General features: G+C 40.3%; 1 protein-coding gene across 2 annotated transcripts in view; it reads left to right on the forward strand.

Annotated features, from left to right (window-relative positions):
• Positions 1–19,426, forward strand: part of ctnnd2b (catenin (cadherin-associated protein), delta 2b) — a 131,941-nt gene that overhangs the window by 54,016 nt on the left and 58,499 nt on the right. The window contains exons 4-9 of one of the 2 annotated variants that reach the window (XM_053330349.1): positions 1,921–2,037; positions 11,376–11,527; positions 11,845–12,018; positions 13,957–14,102; positions 15,391–15,635; positions 17,168–17,299. In XM_053330349.1, coding sequence (XP_053186324.1) covers positions 1,921–2,037; positions 11,376–11,527; positions 11,845–12,018; positions 13,957–14,102; positions 15,391–15,635; positions 17,168–17,299 — 966 coding nt within the window. The remainder of the gene's footprint in view (positions 1–1,920; positions 2,038–11,375; positions 11,528–11,844; positions 12,019–13,956; positions 14,103–15,390; positions 15,636–17,167; positions 17,300–19,426) is intronic. The other variant, XM_053330350.1, reaches the window with a different exon arrangement.

The raw sequence follows: 19,426 nt of genomic DNA on the forward strand, positions 1-19,426 counted from the left end.
AAAAGTCAAATCAAGACACCTCTGGGCTCGACTACATCTTTGACAGCATTTTAGTCGAGAAAAACATCAACCATTCATTCATGACACTTGGTTCTTACTCTCTCAGTCAGGCAGTCTTTGTCAGTCATGTTGAGTGGTACGCTGCGTCAAGAATAGATTGATTATCTGAGTGCAAGGTCGGCGACCTTTGTCAACAAAGAGTTGACTAATACAAGAAAGCCAAAAGGTTTGTCGGTCAAAATGTTTCGAGGCTTTTAAAGTATCTGCTGTGGGTCTTTATCCATCTGCTGCGCTGAACGAGAGACTCAATTTTAATACTCTATCATGAAAAAGTACCATTAATGTACCATTAAAAACCCATCACTTCTGGATCAAACAGGTTTAAAGATGAGTTTGGTCTTGCGTGAGGCTGAGAGTAAATCCACTGTAATGCTGCTGACGGCACTGGAATGTTTTACCACTAGCATCATCAGTCTGCAATTGCGTCAGTTAAAGTCAATAAAATTGGACACCTAAATCCACTCACTAAGGCCTCTACTATAACACTTTCTCTCTCTCTCACACTCTCTCTCTCTCTTGATAAGAGATTAATGTTGCTCCTAAGACTCATTTGTTAGGTTTTATCCCCCTTGGCAGGCCTCTCCAAATTGAAGACACTGGGCTTGTTATCAGCCTTTCTGTGACAGACAAACAGCCGGGTATCTGACTTTAGGGCAGCGCCTCATAGACCTCAAGCCCACATGATTTGTTTGCTAGATTATCAGTTAGGTTTTTACCCTTGACCTGGGGTTTACTCTTGCATACTGCTCCGTGATGTGACGTGAGTGTGGCCATTTTTAGCTGATAATCAGCAGCTGAATAACAATTTTAACCTACAAGATCCAATTTAACCGTTTGAGTTATTCCATGTTTGAGGATAAACGAGAGCGAACCATAAAAACGTGTTTATGTGGTAGTCTGTGGCCATGGCTGGAATACCAAGCAGGCAAAGCAGGGAACAGCCTGGGGCTTTAGACCTCCAGGGGCCTCGAAAGCCCCAGGTTCACTGTGTCAGTCAGTGTGTCATATGTTTGGGAATGTGTGCCACTAAACCACAATATAAATGAAATGATGAGGACCTCGAGGCACTAACTCTAACCACATACCACATCATATTCTAGAGGGGCTTGTGTAAAAATACAGTTTTAACATTTTAAACCTTTGGCGGTTTTTCTCGCTTGTCTACATTTACAGACTAATGGTACTGCCATATATTCTTTTAAAATAAAGATAGTGAACTCAGAAATGCCATCAATTTGTGTGTCAATGTATTTATGTCATGGGATAGATTTTAAACACACTGCAATCTGTGTTGTGTATGTGAACACACAGAAGAGAATGTCTATTCAAGTGCCACTTCTGGAGCTTTTGCCCTCCAAATAAATGAATGCATTTCTGTGCTTAAAAGACTTCTTGATAATGTGAGTACAGTTAGGTTTGCTCTTTTTTTTTCTTTCAGTATATACTTTTTTCTTTTTTTTTGACCCAATTTTAGTTTATTGAGGTATATATTCCTGAAAAATGTGTCTTTCATCCAATTATCGCAAATTAATTTGACATATCGCAAACCTGAGGCGAAGTAGTATTCTACCATAAAAGTCATGGTTGGTATCTGGAGCTCCAGGCAAAATATAATTAAGCTGCCAAGTGTAGTCTGCTGTGTGAGCACTGCACATTTTAGTACTTGAAGGTGAATGAGTACATAATGGATGGACTCCAGGAGGAATGAGGGGTCAATGTTGGACCGTAGCTCATTTTTGCCCCAGGCCCACCCAGTGAGTTAATTCTGACATTAGTATGGAGGTAGCAGAAGAAGAAGCTGCGTCTTTCTCTCCACTGATATCTGTTTGTTTCCTGTTTTGTGTGTTTGTGCCCATGCAGACGGACAGAAGGACATAGAGGAAGAGCTGACAACAGGCTTGGAGTTGGTGGACTCTTGTATCAGATCGCTCCAGGAATCAGGCATCTTGGACTCACAGGATGCGGCTACAGGAGATAGTAAGACTGACTTTATGATTTAAGAAGTTTTTTTTATAGCAGATTGAACCAGTATTTAACCAGGGAGGATCGCTTGGAAGAGAATATCTAAGATGCAATCAAAGAGCAGAGAGAATGTATATTCTTCAGAGTGGGTATCCAGGCTTTGGCTGATTAACCTGTTGAATATGTGTGATTCACTAAGCTTAACACACTTCACAGAACCAGCCTGATCTAGCTGTAAGACCATAGTGAGCAACATAGCACTGAAAGGAATGTGCGTAGTCCTTCCTTTAATAAATGCCAAAAAGAAGATAACAGGGGTTCTGTTTTTTAGCTCTTCTTTAATTTAATCAAGTCTGTGAGAAAATTTTTTACTAAAGTACTTGTCCCAATTGGTATGTTATACCCAATTGCCAAAAAAGATTTTGTCTTTCATCACCATTTTCTCTTGAAGTGCTACTTGTCAAAATAAAATGATTTTAAGTATAAGATTGGTAATCCCTAAGAAGTAGGTCACTTATCAGTATGTCTAGGATGATTACATCTTTTATTTGGATTTTCTATTGATTACACTTTTCTAACTGTTCATCAGTCTACTCTCAACGTACAGATTCTTAGGTTCTTTATCCTTTAGTTTGAAAGGGTGATTGCCTGGTTTGTGCTTTCAGACACTGAGCATGTAGAGAATAAATGCAACAGCTGTCATAACTGAATATAATCTAAATAAGTACTGTATACCAGCAATATATTAACTGAGCTTATTACAATTTTATGTTGTTAATTTGGTGTGTAATCGCCAACTAGTGATTGGGTTGTCTGGCCATTAGGGGGCAGTGCAGCAAGCTAAAAACCACATATCATCAGCATATAAAGACATTATGCTGACAAGTGAGCATGTTGCCTCTTTACACAGTAACAACAGTACTAATTTGGAGTTAAAGCATTGACACCCAATCTTGCTTTGTTTCAGTCTCAAACCTGGCTCACAGAATAAATGAGAGCAGTAAATGTCAACTAGAACAGAAAAAAGGAAACTATGAGCTAAAAGACACAAAAAAGCTTCATAGAGCAGAGGGGGACTGCAGAGTCAGGTGATTATTCTTAGTTAGTTCACTATTGCTAACATTATATAATTTAATCCATTATTACATAGAAACACTGATTGGCATTGATTTGCAGCTTTAAAAAAGATAAGTGTTTGACATTAAGAACATACTGGTGTTGTTTTGTTGTTTTTGAGTCGATCCATCATTTACTTATTTGAGGTTTTTATATAGTTCTGTAGCTGTACATCTTTGTTCCATGTGTATTCAAATCCGAAAATTCATACTTTGGTCAAAGCACGTATGTTTTAGTGACAAAATGCCAGTTTCCCAACCCCTTCAAAAAAGGTTTTCCCTACATGACCTGACGCGGGTTTCTGCATGATGACGTTGACCAATATGAACCCCCTAGCCTGCTAAATGAGTGTTATTCATCTCGGTGCATTTATATTTATTCATAGTATACCTGCACATTTTTTTTGTCCTCTAACATACAGCAACTAAGTATGTTAGGAAGATACCTTCGAGTGAAGTGTGAGTTGGGGCGCGGAGGGGGGGGGGGGGGGGGGGGCATCACTGCTCTAACCCATGTCACTGCTTTCTGCTAACGGTTGAGTGGGCGTTTCCATTTGAACAACCGAGGGGGGGAAAAAACACAGATGGAGTCATCTTTTAATTCCAGAGTGCAAAGCAGTTGTTTCCTAAGAGCTCTCAGTGAGAACCTTGAGCAACTCCCCGTGCCTCTCTGCTCCTCTCTCATCTTTTTTCATTTGGTCACGGGGATGATACCCATGTCTTTTCTCTAGCCGACCCCATGGGAGTGAGGTAGCTGTCAGGAGACATGCAGAGCCGTGCCAGTAGTTTGATATGCTAATCCATCCTCACTGAGGTGTCAGCTGGCCTGCTGTTCACAGTGCAGAGGGGAAGCACACTCACACACGTACATGAAAGTAAACAGCACAGGCACATAAAGGCATCAGTGTGCACACATAGCCAAGCATGCATGAGTATATAGACCTAATCACACTGATGCATGGAGAAATATGCAGGAAAGCAAACAGGGCACCTAGCATAGTCTGTTTATACACATGTTCGTGCACAGAGACACACATATGCATGCAGAACTAGGAATGTAATTGTGTTTGATATGTTTGAAGTTTAAATAATAGTTATGTAACCGACCACCCGACTAGTCCACAAAACCACCACCACCAAAAAAAAATAAAATAAGAACAAACATGCAAGCGAGAGACAGAAGGAAAAGGAGATGTGAGCTAGAGACAGAGTGGGTGAAAGAAGCAGTAGAGAGAGAGAGTCTGCATAAAACAGTGATAGTCCAATTAAAGCCTAGCAACCGCAACTAGACACGGCAGGCCTGTCAGGCTTTTTGGATTTCTCCATATGTTGGTTTCAGTAAGAGTTTGGGAGAGTTTGGAGTCTGATGTCTCCCCTAGAAATGCAATTTAAAACAGATTTCCTGCATTTTTACACCAGTTAGCCATGGATTAAGTCAAGAATCAGCCACCTGCACTAGATGAGTTAGATTGACAGTGCTATGAAAACCAAGAATGCATCAAGAACAAGTATATAAATGGGTGGATCAGGACAGGAAATGATTATTAGAATAATGCCTGTTTTTATATTTAAAATGTTCTATATCTCATCCAACCCTGCTCCACCTGAGAAACAGCCTTAGCTAACTCAGTGTGCTGAGCTCATAGCTGCACTGATGTGAGCCAGCTGTGGTGAAGCAGTGTTTTCATTTGATTCATTGGCAACACTGTAAAATGTAAAATGATGTCATATTACTAGATTTCAGCATTGAAGTACTCAGATTCATAATTTCGTATAGGCACACTAACGTAAAAACCTATTGCTGGGAATAATAGTGGTATAACCTTCAAGTAACAATAATATCGTTTATTGCAATTATTTCTGAGACAATATATCGTCCAACAGAAGTAGTTATCGTGACTAGTGGATACACTGGCAAACCTACGCTACTGACCTTTAGCCCTGTTAGCACACAGAACGCTAGTAGTCGTAATCAAGCTAGTGGGAGCGTTTATTTCATGATGCATACATGGGAATACATTACGATATAATAGATTTGTGTATATTTCTTGCTGACTAACTCACTGCCGCTGTTGTGCTGTGCTGTCAGTTGCGTAAGTCTGATGGTCAATGCGTGACAGTGTTTTTAAATCAGGTCATGGTGTTAGCTTAATTAGCTGATTAATTTCTGCTAGCGACAATTCATCAGGCTAAATCGTTGCTCGTTGGCTAGAAAAGAGAAGCATGCTTTTCAATTTTGGAACTTACTAATACATTGGAGTGGTAAATCTGCTACCATCTGCCAGCAGCCGCTCAACTGGCATTTGTTACATTTTTTTTTTTTTAACAGCAGTCTGTTTAAATTTCCCATCTGGCATACAAGCGTGTGGACGTAAGTCAGGAAAACACATACTCAGATTTAAAGAAGCATTTTACACACTTACGGTACATATGACAATAAGACAAGATATGTACTCATACACCTGCTACACATGCGCACACACACACACACACACACACAAAGCAGCAGAATCCATTGCTTTACTGAAGCTGCTGAGCAGATTAGTGCGACACAGCAGCAAAGTACACTGTGTCTTCATGCGTCAGGCTGCTTCATGCTAGTGATGCTCACCAGTGTGCATGTTAATCTGTGTGCACGTGTGACTACGATGTACACGGCTATTCAGGACTGTGCATGCAGCTGTGAATATCTGTGTGTGTGTGTGTGTTGCAGAGTGCGCATGCCTTCGATGGATATCTAAAAATAGACAAATGATGAAATATTAAAATGTGTCAATAGAGAAACGCCGGTCACGATGTGGAAGAAAAAGCCACTCAACTTTTTGTGTGTGTGTGTGCTTGACAGAAAAAGAGATGAATGAAAGAGTCAGAGCAGTGCACAACTACATGCATGCAAGTACAGGCAGCAGGAGTGTGTGTACGTGTGTGTGTGTGTGTGTCTGCGTACATTCACCCGACTCTGAAAGGTATTAAAATTCACAGGCTGAGAACTTCTTATAGCACCCCATTACTTTCCCCCTAATACACTAATACACCCCAATGTCCTCCTACATACACACACATACACACTTTTTCCTCACTCACTCAGCTCAGATGGATTCAACGGAGCCTTCAGTGTTTGCCATCTGAGTGATAACGTATTTATGAGGGGCCCATCGCTTCCCTAAAGGCTCCACTACACATATGAAACACACCTAAAGTGGCAAACAAAAAAAAAAGAAACGCTGTTCAAAACATCCTCTGGCTTCACACACAAACATCTGGGTTTGTGTGCATATGTATGAATCCATCCGAAACCACATCCCTCCATTGCCATTATGTGGGTATGTATGTGCGTACCCCCCCCCCCCCCCCCAAGATGAGCCTATATTGGACATTGAGGCCTTGACCTAGTAAACTCATCCAGGACCCTTAGCTTAATATCATCTTTTAAATAATGCAGCATCACCAGCTCCACAGCCCACGGGAGCCACTGGCTGTACTTTAAAGTGACTTTTCTCTTTCGGTCCACAGCTTTATTTTTCAACACACTTATTCAGATCGACTCCCATTCGCCGTCAGCCTATGACTTTATCTGTAACAGCGCAGTAGATATATTGACCGCCGGCACGCTATGATTTGTTTAATAATCACAAACAGGCAGAATTTCTTCTCGTCTAATCTGCTGTTCTCGGTTTGATTCTCAGACCGCCGGCAAAAAAAAAAGAAAAAGGAGATCAGGAGAGATTAAAGGTTGATGAAGGACAGCTCAAGAACTCCTTTGAGAGTTTGAATCTTGAACGCTAGGAATTTATAGAGCCTATATAATGCAGTAAAGATATTTCCCAATGCAGTGAGTTGCTTGCCAAGGAAGCAAAAAAAAGTGGTTGGAGTACTGTATGCATTACTGCACCGAGATGCTAGAGGTGGGACATCATGTTTTAACTAACATATTGGGTTTTAAAAATAAAAAAAGAAGAGTTTTATGTATGTAATTAAAGCAGTTGATGAGGCACATCATTGCTATCATCACCAAAAGTGAATTAATCAAAGGTTGCATCAAAAATTTAAAAGGACTTTAATAAGAGGGGAGGGAGAGTTTTGGCTCTGGTGTGAGCAGCTCCAACGTCCTCCTCAAATGATTCAATTACATTCACTTTCACACTTTATGATCCGTCCAATCAAACGCAGAGTTTCTGTAAAAAGCGTTGTCACTTTTCACTGTGGCCTGCGTTCGTTGTGTTTGATAGCTGAGTTAGAGGATGCGAGTGTTTGCATGTTTGTGCTATAAATGAAGTGATCCATGTGCAAATCACAAGACTGCACATGCCTCAGAACATGAATGACACTGTACTTAAAATAAGCAATGAAGAATTAATCTCATTATGCTGTGTGTGTGTGTGTGTGTGTGTGTGTGTGTGTGTGTGTGTGTGTGTGTGTGTGTCTGTGTGCAAATTTCAAGTGCTTCACAAAGGCAGGCACATGTACAAGCATATAAGGAGCACAATTAGAATAGAACAAAGTTTAAGCACAAATTTAAAACCCAAAGAAATCAGATAACAAATAAAACTAAACGGTTAAAAGCCAGAGAATAGAAGTGAGTCTTCAGATGCATCGTTGTTCCAGAGCCGAGGGGCTGCTACAGAAAAGGCCCCCAGCCCTTTTCTTTCTATCAACAGGGCACTGCTAACATGCTAAGGTGGGAGGATCTGAGGGGTCTGTTTGGTGGTTTAATGTAATATGTAGGGGCGAGACCATGGAGGGATTTGTACACAATTAGGAGAATTGTGAATGTTTTTTAGGTATTTTTGGCTTTTTTATTTTGAAAGTAGCTGGCATTGAGGCCAACAGGAAATAGAGAGAGAGAGAGAGAGAGAGAAAGAGGGGGGGGAATGACATGGAACAAAGGTCCCTTACTGGAGTCGAACCAGGGAAGTTGGGATTACGTGGCATGCGTGGTAACCAGTCGGCAACCAAAGCGCTCAGAGAATTTTGAATGGTGTCCTGTAAAGAACAGAGAGCCAGTCTAAGGATGTGAGGATGGGAGGGATGGGGTCTTGTTTCTGTTTCTTGGACCTTGTTAATAACTAGACAGCAGCGTTCTGGATCAGTTGTAACTTGAAATGGTGCTTGAAAGATGCCTTGGTAGCGTAGGTTACAGTAGTCTAGTCTGGATGATATCGGTGCATGAATGACTCTTTCTAGATCGAAGGGTGAGAGGACATGCCTGATTTTGGAAATGGTTCTGAGTTGGAAGAAGCTGGACCTGACAATGGAACATGCCTATTTGTTGAAGTTTAGATCACTGTCAAATATAACACCTAGATTATTGGCAAGTGGTGTAATGTAGGTAGAAAGATGATTGAGAGTCTGGACAGTGACCAGTGGTATGATACCGGGGGGGCAAAGAGTATGATGTCTGCCTTGTCCTCGTTTAACTGGGGGAAGTTATGAGTGTGTGTATGTGTTTGTGTGTGTCATCACTGCTGCAAACCTACTGTTAATCAGTTACAGCGTCAGTCGTAGATTTATTCATTACAGTTTTCTTACCACGGAGTGAGACATGAACATTTTGCAGAGTTTGCCGACAAGCTGACATAATGTACCCAGAGAAAATAAATGACATCCACTCTCGCAAATTGACTGTCGGCATAAAAGTTCTGAATAGCACTGAGGCGTCATCCTCAAGATATTTGATTAGAAAAGAGTCCATTTGATGTTACAGAGAGTCTGATTCATTAACTGAAAAGTTACTTTGGGCTGCTAACTGACCGTCTTGATGGCTGACCAGCTGCTAGTTCAATGGTAGCTGGCTGTCAGCTCAGGCCAGCTGGAGTCTGGCCAAATGATCTTTGGTAGATTTTGGATGACGGCCTGAATGTAGAAGTGTAACCATGAGAGTTGCGGTAATGAAGCAGCTCCGCTAGAAGGTGTTGCACAGCAGTGTGTCATTGATTCTCACCCTTTTTTACTACAGTTAACAGATGACATAGCAAAGTTAACAGATGATATTGCAAAGTGTAAATGATGGGTAATGAGGCAGTGATGAAGATGAGCAATTAACAAAATGAGGGGAGGAAAAAAGGTAGAATGATGCATCTTTATAGTATAATTTGGCTTGTGTTGGATATTTCTTTATTCCTCACTTACCCAGAAAAACTCATGAAAACCTGCTGTGGAGTTTGATGGTATGTTAAAGGATGAGATTAGCCTAGTATAGCCTAGCCTAAGTTAACTTTATTGGATGTGTGTCAGCGGAATCAGACAATACAATATTTTGGCCTTTAAAAACACATTGCCATACTATCTTTCACAACTCCCTGTGCATAGTCGAATGGGAAAAGAGGCACCAGATGCCAACTTTCATCATACGCCATGTTTACAGCTATGAGCAGAATGGGTCTCCCATAAAACTCTCGCGAGACTCATCACAATAATGTTAAGATAGCGCTCTGCTAACAACACCAACATGTTTTACAATGCAGCTTTAAGTCTGAAATTCAAAGTTTGGAAGAGATTTGGATTTTACAAGAAGAACGGAACACTAGATACAACTGCAGCAATATGTTAGGAGTGCAAACATCACAAACTATAATAATGATGTGTAATAATGATATATATGAACTATAACATACTGTAAACAGCGGTGTCAAGCACATGCTGCGCTCCAGCTGCGTTTACGGCTGAAGAAGATTGATTATTGATGTTACTGCTCTATGTTGTATGGGAAGGAATCAAAAGAAAAGCAGAAGGCTTCAGAGATGGGTGGTGATTCAGTGTGTTGATCAGAAGTTTTTTAGACACTAGTTGCTGTGATGTTTCAGTATTTAAAGACCAGGCTGATGTTGAAGGATGGTTTGTAAAAGTGCACAGCTGTGACACTAACATGAAGTATGAGCACAGATCTGAAGCCTGAACGATCCGCTAACTTTGTTATTTTTGACACAGAACAATGTTCCAGCATCTTTGAATAATAAAGAGAGACAAAGCTATCTATAGAAATCACCTCTGGGTGTCATTCTGCTCCACTTGACAGCGCGTGAGAGAGGAGCAAAGCCACATTAAAATAAATAGTTGTCTGTCTGTTTCCAAAATAAAAATGATATTTGCAGGTTTTGAAGTTTTTGTGCCAATATTGAAGACGGAATATGACGTTTTTTTTCATTGTTAAAAGTAACAAAAATAACACAAATACTTAGGATTGATTTATGTTAATTTATAGTGTAAAATGAATATCTACTTTAAACAAAGAACTGAATCAGATTGTATCGTTTTCCATCGAATCCTACCGAATCGGATCGTACCCCATGTATCTAGATATGTATAAGATCGTTTCATATTGGACAGATGCACACCCATACTGTTTTTGTACGTGTTAAAGAAGTGAGTTTTAGGGCTTTTGTAGGTGTTTTCTAGCTTCATGTTTAACGGACAGATACAAGAGTGGCATCAACCCTCTCATCTAACTCTCAGCAAGAAAGTGAATTTCCCAAAAGGTCGGACTATTCTTGTAACCACACCGCACTTTGAACTGCTTCTGCTGAATTATACAGAGAGGATGTGGAGAGCAGAAAGAATGACAGGTAGGGGACAAGGGACAAAGGAAGCGATGGAGGCAGAGAGAGTGAGAAAGGGGAAGAGAGAGGGAACGAGTGTGTCTTAAATGGAGGTCAGGAGCAGAGTGAGATTTAAAGAGTGGAGAGAGGCTGGAATAACATAGTGGCTAAAAAGCAAATGGGTGTCTTTAAAAAAAGAGGACAAGGATTTCTATTATATTCTATTTCAGCTTCCAATCTTCTCTTTTCTTACCCTTCTCCTCTCCTCTGTTCCTCTCCTCTTCTTCATTTCAAGGACTGTTACAGTTATATCTGTTGTATTCACATGCACTCTCTTTCCCATGAAAAAGAAATACATTGTATAACATGTGGGACGTAAACTGGGTTACAGAACGCCTTCAAGGCCATGAACAGAATAAATCTTTACACAAAGACAGACAGTTACAGATGTAAAAGCAAAAGCAACTTGACAGGAGTGGAACCAAGTCTTAAGGTGGATTTTTGACAATGTTTCAAACCATGACTCCCCCGTCTGCATGACCTCACATAAAATCTCTCGTCTCTTCTCTCTCATAGAATGTGTTGAATTAAAACTACCCTTATGTCTAACCGTCAAGTACATCTTCAGTGTTTTTTGATGTTACTCATTTTTCCTTTTATACTTCCTTAATTCTTCTTTTTTTCTCTCTTTTTTGCCCATCAGGACAAGGACTTCTGTCTCAAAGTGCTTTGCAGCTCAACAACCAGGATGCCTATGCGGCTGCCGGTTACCATAGTAACCAAGGGCTGGCACTCGGCGAATCAGTCACGGGCCGCAGTGGGCACATTGGAGGGGCTGTTCACAGCTACAACCAGGTACACAGAGACACCCACGCCCACACCCACACACACCCACACACATACACGTAAATTCATCTGCTTCCTGTGCTTCTTCTTTCTCCTTTTACCTAACTTACCTCCTTCATTTCCATCTTCCTCCACCCCCTGCTTCGTCATCCTCACTTGCTCCTGTCCCGTTCCGTGTCCTCCTAATCTCCTATACCTCTCCTTCCCGTCTCTATCTCCCTTCATCCCTTTCTCCCTCTCCTTGCTTGTTGCTCGACATCTTGTTCCCCCTATCCTCTCCTCCTCACCTCTCTCATCTTTCTCCACACTTACCCTCCTCTCTCCAGGTGACATCCAGCCGTGCAGCTGCCCATTTAGTGGGGACTGACTCTCCTTCTCAGTCCCAGAGAGACTCATTTGCCCAGCAAGCCCATGGCAGCGCCTTCCACATGCCCACTGAAGGCGGATCTGCACCTGTCGGACCATCCATGTATTATTCCTGTGCCACTCTGCCCGCACAGGTATAAACCCCCAAATAGATTACTATAATGTCTCCATCCGATGGTTGCTTCTCTCAGCCCCCTCAGTACACTATTGGTGTAATCATCAACACTGCTTGAACACCTTCCATTGTGGCTCTGAAAACATTGTTGCCCCAGCTTGTTTGCATTTACAGAAGATACAAAGGTTTCCAATGGCGACCAATTCATTCAGAGCAAACATATATTACAGCTTTTCAAACCATTCCTGCAGCTTGATCTACTTTATTGCTGTTGATTTATGTGTTATACTCTATGTTTCCATTGTCAGTTTGTCAATTATTGGCTAAAAGTGTCACTTCCAACAACATTTCAGCGCTATGAGGAGTTGTTAACGTCACATGACAGTAGTACACGATACAGATCAATGGCTAATAAAGTGGATACTGCTGTGGGAGTGGTTGCATTCTGACACATTTTTTTTTCTCTGGATCACCACTGCAGTACATTGCAAAGGCTTGTTAACAACTGCATTTAAAATGACAAACTATTGTGGCAAATCACAGCTAGCTAGCTAGCTAGGTTGGAAAACTGTTTTTTTCCTTCTTCAATAACTCTTCAGCGACTTAAATGAAAGCAAAATATCAGGTGGAAGTAAACAGATCAATACAAAATAAGAGCCATATTAACTGACTAGCGCTAGCATGTCTCTGGTTTACTAGCATGGTAGCTATTAGCTAGTTCATCAACTAGTCCTGCAAGGTTGTACCAAATATTGTGACCCACATGAACTTTGTTGTGTTAACTTCTTGTGTGACCAGCTGTTATTTTAGGGAATCCGAGCAAATTCAATCAGCCATCTACGCAAATGAACAAGCTATATTTTCAGAGTCACTGTTCAAGCTTACAGACAATTTTGCATTTGGTAGATTTTCCGTGGAACTTTTCTTAATGAAACTCAAATGCTCATCATTACCCCAATTTGAAAGTACACAATATATTTTTTATCAGAACTTTTTTGTTTGCTTGTAGTTTAACTTCTCGGTTTAAAAGGATATTCATGTAACACTTTACACTTTGTCAGATTACATAATTTCCTACCAACAAATACTGTAAGTCATCCAATGGAGCAATCACAGACACATCTTTAATGAACTTGTTTATTTAGTTGAAGGCTAACATTATATTTCTTATCACCTTTTGAGTATCAACTGAAAAAAATCCAGTGAGACAGTGTAATCAATTGTTATATTGCTGAACTCACCACCAAAATATTAATTAAACCTCAGGCGAACTTTGGCTGCTCTTCGTCTCACTTACATTACTTGTACAATTGAAGAAATAGCTTATCCTGCATTTTTCTTGCCATCATTAAAAACAGGCAGATCATTTTGTGGGGTGTGCCAACAGGGGCGCCCAACAATGCGGCAAACTGGTACTAAATCTCGGCCTCTCAGGTGATGATTTAGTCTTTTGTTGGCTTCTCGTGCCGCACTGTGATGAATTAATTTTCCAGTCTTAGAGTTTAGGATTCTGAGAGCGCCATGTTAATCACGTCTTTGAATTCATTTAAACAGATTTAGCAGCACTGTTCCAGCGTGTCAGAAATTGGCAGCGTCCTCACTCCAGCACGTCTTGACCAGTCTCATCTAAATGAATCGCGTGTTTAAAATTCGTATTTTAAGCTCTGATACATATTTCCTTGTTCCGCACAAAATGAAAATGCACATTTAGAAGTGTGAGGGAACATTTGGCGACCCCTTTGCTTGCATTTGGTCCTAAAAGTTCAGAGTCATGCCTTCATGTTTGGTTTGATTACTTTTCATCAGGATGTTAGATTAGAGTGTCTGTTCTCTAGTTTTTGGCTCCAGAGGGAGTTGTTCATCTCCCGGCAAATAATGAGATATATGAGAAGAGTAGATGAATATTTAAACTGAGTGACATTGCCCTTTTAATGAAGTACAATTCTTCTTATTCCAGCGTGTGAGCTCCCCTCTGCAGGCAGTGGGATCCCCTACCAAGCTGCAGCGCCTGGGCTCGGCCTCCTCCGACATGCCCAGCTACGCCACGCTACAGAGGGTGTCCTCGCCCAAACAGTCACCCAGCCGGCTCGCCAAGTCCTACAGGTGGATTCAACTTCAGTCCCAAACCCATTGATTTAACAGTCTCATCGTCAAGAGTTTTACCTCTCCCGTTACACAGAAGAATGTATCTGCTGGAGGTCGATAGCGCTGATCAGTTGATCAATATCACAGCGACTCAACAATTACTTTACCTGATGCTGTTATTTCTGGTAGTTTGTAACTGCTTTGTTTCAGAACAAAAGCTCCCCTGCTTGTATTAGTGCTTATACTTTAATCATCCTTTTTATTTATGCCAAAGAATGCCTCGATAGGAAGCAAATACTGAAACTGATCTGAGTAATTTGCCTGAATACAAAGTAATTTGATTAAACTGTTAAATCCAAGACAGTTTAACAATAAGCTCCTTGTATGAATTTAGTTTTCCCTCAGCAGACAATTTAAGAACTTCAAACTTAGGATGGTTCAGCGCTCCTGACTAATAAATCCTCCTCTCTAACTAATCTCTTGAAGCATATTTGTGACAATGACAGAATCATAGTGTTCAACCGCCAACTAAGCATTTGAAACATCCAAATATTGGTCAAACCCATAGAACTTTATTTTATTTCTATATGAGATCCCAAAGTTTCCAAATACACAATATATCAGGTTGAATGTTGTGTTTTTTAGTTTAAATAATGTGCAGTCATCATTATCATCTAGACGTCTAGAATATTTTGGTTTGATGGAATGGTGTATCCATGGAGTCGTCACATCCTGGCAGCTTAAGCAAACCAAGCATCAACTAAAAGTAGTAGTAGCTAAGTTAAGCTCTGAATATGGCACATTTATCTGCAGGCCCATGTGTTTAAATAAATCTCACGTTCATGTCTTTTTTTTTTTTTTTAACATATTGAGATCAGATATCCAGTCACAATATAAGCAAAATCAATGAATACCAGCTGTTAATAGATTAGATGTCACTACCAGGTGTTTGTATCCATGTACAGATCACATTAACCTCCTGTAGTCATTGGGTCAGTCATCATATTTTCCTCTGATCTTAAACTTTAGATCATTAATTCATAATTTCTGCTTTTTTTTATTAACTTAAAAATAAGTTATTTTTTCCAGCATTTCCAAAAATATGAGTAAAACCTGTGCTAATAAGTTGAAATGAAGAATTGGGTGATAATTTATAACTTATGCTTTATAAACAGTCAAACAAGACCAGGTCAAATTTCACCATGGGAGGACAAAAGTTGCACAGTCAACAGGAAGTCGACAGGAAGGATTGAAATGGATCCACAGTGTGACAAAAACACTAATTTCCTCTTACTCCTCACCACAGCACCTCATCGCCCATCAACATGGTCGCATCGGGTGCGCCCGGATCCTCCTCCCCTCTTCCCATGGTGGCCTCCCCGGGGGGAAACCACACTTCATCGCCCCTCCACCAGCTCAGCTCGGTGGTGGGAAGCTACGCCACCCTGTCGCCCACCAAGCGCATGCTGCACCACATCGGAGGCGACAGTTACAAGATTTCCCACGAGCTGTACGCCAACGCAACCCTGCAAAGGCCTGGTAGCCTGGCAGGTAGAGGTCAAGACACTTTAATTACTACTTCATGTACATGTCATGTATGTCATGTAGATGTCATCATGCCATGTATACGTTTTAGTTAATAAAAACCATCACCACATTTCCTTTTAAGTCAGGGTCAAGTCCTTTTAGCTCTAAAATTGACATGCAACAAAATAACATTAGAGTCAAGCAGATGTTACTTAATTTCTTCAATTCTTGTCTTTATTCTGTTTTTTTTGTTTTTTTTTAAACCTCATTTCTGTGTAATTGACCTTCTCGCTTTTCAATTATGTAACACCATTTGGTCTAAGAGATTATGAATTATGAGTTTTTCTTCAGGGCCTAATATGGCATTTCTGAGGCACTTCCATTATATTCATAATAGTTGCAGTTACATGAACCCACTTCCCATTTGTGCTTCATTTGTATTCATCAGCATGCACAGTTGGATTCGAAAGAAAATACATTTTAACCAAATATTTAATTAAATTGGCTCGAGGTTTTATCTAAAATGTGTTAGATCTCAAATTAGAGATTCATTGAAAAAGGGCCAGAGTTGAGCTTTGTTTTGGGCTTTACAAAAGATGATATTTTTAGAATGTAGCTTTTATTTATTTGGACTAAAATGTGCTGATGTTAGGGGTGGCTTAAAAACTGATGGATAGTAACTATTGTCCAGGAGATAGATACTGTAGATAATGTGAACTAGTGAACTCTCATTTTAACTACTAACTTAATATTCTCAAACCAATCCAATGCCAGTGCCAGAGGAAATATATTAAATAAAAGTGCCAATACATTAATGTAAAAATACTTCCAGTATCAAAAGTTACCCATCATTGCAGCTGTTTGGAGCTCATTGTAACCACTTTATATGCAGCAACTTATTTTTAATCCAATGTTTCCCAACCTGAGGGTCCAGCCCCCTCCTAAGGTTCATTAGATAAATATGGGAGGTCATGAAGGGATTAATGGGGTTAGAAAAAAGAAAGCTCTGCTGCAAAAATCATTCATTTATTTATGAAATATTGGATAATTTTATATCTTTGCATCTCTGAATGTTATTTCAATGAAACCCTGAGAAGATTAAAGGGGATAGAGTGATGAGAGGCTGTAAATTGACACTGTTTTTTGTAGAGGGTCCTAAGACAAAAAGATGTAACTGCTGGTTTAATCTTCAACAATTAAATTAAATTTATAAATTCAGGGTTGGGGAATTTGAAAGGCAGTCATTACCTTTACTGTAGGGAGGTGCTGCAGAGAAAAAAGTACAATATTTCTCTTCTCTCTATGTACTTTGCTGCTTTCCACCGCTCTCTAAGTTATAATCTCTAAGTTTAAAGGGAACAAAACATCAAAGTATAAATGTATTTTAAAAAAGTAATCCAGAAGATTTAACACTGACTTAACTGCTCTAAATTTGATTATCCTCTAATCTGTACCTTTCATATTTCTCTCATTTTGTAATCACCTTCACACCTTCAGAGAAAATGATTCTCCATCCCTCTGGTCTGTAACCTGCGTTTTCACTGTGTGTGTTCCAGGCTCCAGAGGTTCCTACAGCAGCCAGCACAGTCACCTGGGTTCTGAGCTGCGACCCCTGCAGTCTCCAGAACACCACATCGACCCCATCTACGAAGACAGAGTCTATACCAAACCCAACATGAGAGGACAAGGTGAGCACATATGAGGAATGCGGGGGCTGAAAGGAAAAAACCATAAAGAGATGAGAAATGGATGGGATTGTTTGTTTAAAGTGTTGAGGTGATATCTACAAACACACCGCCTGTAAAACTCAATCCCAGAAGACAAGAGGAATAGACAAGAGAGGAAATTGTGAGTGAAAGCAAACATTTGATAGACAGTAAGATGCAAGAGAGAGAGATTTACGACCATTCTAAACTGATAACAATGTTAAAGTCAATGTTGGGTGATGTACAGGACAAAGGTGAATGAAAATGAAAAAAAGAGGACGAGAGGTTGCAGAAGAAGAATGGGATGGGCAGCAGGAGTCAACGATAAAGGCTACAATTTATAACATTTGGGGAGTTAATAAGGAGCGAGCTGAAGCCTTTGGGAACAAACAGTTTCAGCGCCACTTTCTAACAAGGCACCTATTATCAATTTTTCATCCGACAGCTCGATGTGGCTTCTCCTTCTTGTTCCATTACTCTCTTGAAAAAACATCAAACTGATCTGTTGCCATAAATGCAGAAGATGATGTGTTTTTTTAGAAGCATTTCGGTTGAGTGATTGTGGTCAGCGTTATCCTCAACAAACACTGTGAATCCCTTGTGTGTGAAGGTACTTTCAGTCCAGTGTTGAAATAGTGGAATCCACTACTAACAATGAAAACTTACAGAGTGGAAATTACAGAAGGTTGATGCGTTGAATGGCTACTGCTGAACAGATATTGATAATAACTTTATTTATAGAGGTCTATTCAAGCCAATAGCACAAACTGCTTTCCAAAGGTGAAAACATTCCAGGCAACATTAAAAACAAAAGCAGCCCATAATAAATGAAACAAAGAACAGCATAAAAACTGTGATAACACTTGAAGCAGAGCGAGGTGAGACTGTGAACACCGATGTGAAAAATGCTTGAAATAGTCCATAATTATAAATAGCTTCAGTGTGCTGTAAATCACCTACTGAAGCATCTAAATTTATAAAAATCAGCGAGTAGAAGACATCACATGACTGTCTGTTACTGATCATAGAAACACTGTAGAACAGGAAGTAACACAACGAGGTCCAGCTCAGAAGGTAGATGTGTTTTTTTTTTTCAATGCTGTGGTGTTATATAGGAAAGACTGCTGATCATCATGTAGCACTATTTACCAGATCAGGTAGGCAAATCCAATTGGGGTCTCAATGGCAATTTGTCTCTCAGTCACAGTCTGTTAACTAATTAGTTTCAAGGCTGAAAATTAATCTCAATTAATCCCATGGGCGTGAGCATGGGTGCTTTGAAAATCAAAGCAAATCGAGCGTGTCCTAAAATGTTGTCGACGCTTCGCCGCCGGTTCGGTCGCCTGTGAGAGAAAATACTTACTCCTTTCCCAAAGGTTTGACTCCAACACATAGAGATTCACCAGACTCATTAAAAGATCTTAGGTGTACATTCTGGCTCTCTCTACACACTGATTGGTCACTTTGATAACCGGCAGCATTCCCAGTCCCAGAATGCATTTCGTACCAACTAGCAACGATGTCTGAGATTCACTGAGATCACTTTATTAAGTTCGAAAAAGTGACAAACCAAAAGGGAAATTAAAGAAATAAAGAGATTTATTAAGCTACATACCAGTTAAGATTTTTATTACAGCTACATTACAGACTGAATAACATCATTTGCTGCATCTCTGTCAATGCCTATATGTCAAGCTGGCTTCAGTCAAACCCAGCACACTTCCTGGACGTGTCACCACTTCCTTTTTCCATTCAAATTAAAAGCCCTCTAGTGTTTCATACACAGTCCAGTCACACGCTAGGTTTTCACCTCATCTTATTTACACTGACATAGATCTGCTTTTCTTTATTTTTCTGTGCAACACAAAGCAGCCGTCAAAGCCTGCCAATGTGTCAAGGCCATTTCAAATAGTTTCAACATGAGTTGGAAACAAGCAGACAACTTTACGCCCGCCTTCACATCACGAGTGAATTTACTCAGGCCTTGTCAAGGTCCCATACACACAGTTACACATAGTTACACATACACACACGCACACAGTGACCCACCCTACTCCCTCAGAGCGAGCCGGTGCGCCCGTGTTGACTATCATGCCCAAATGGTTACTG

Source organism: Scomber japonicus, chromosome 12 (assembly GCF_027409825.1).
Source record: "Scomber japonicus isolate fScoJap1 chromosome 12, fScoJap1.pri, whole genome shotgun sequence".
In the NCBI taxonomy this organism is placed as follows: domain Eukaryota; kingdom Metazoa; phylum Chordata; class Actinopteri; order Scombriformes; family Scombridae; genus Scomber; species Scomber japonicus.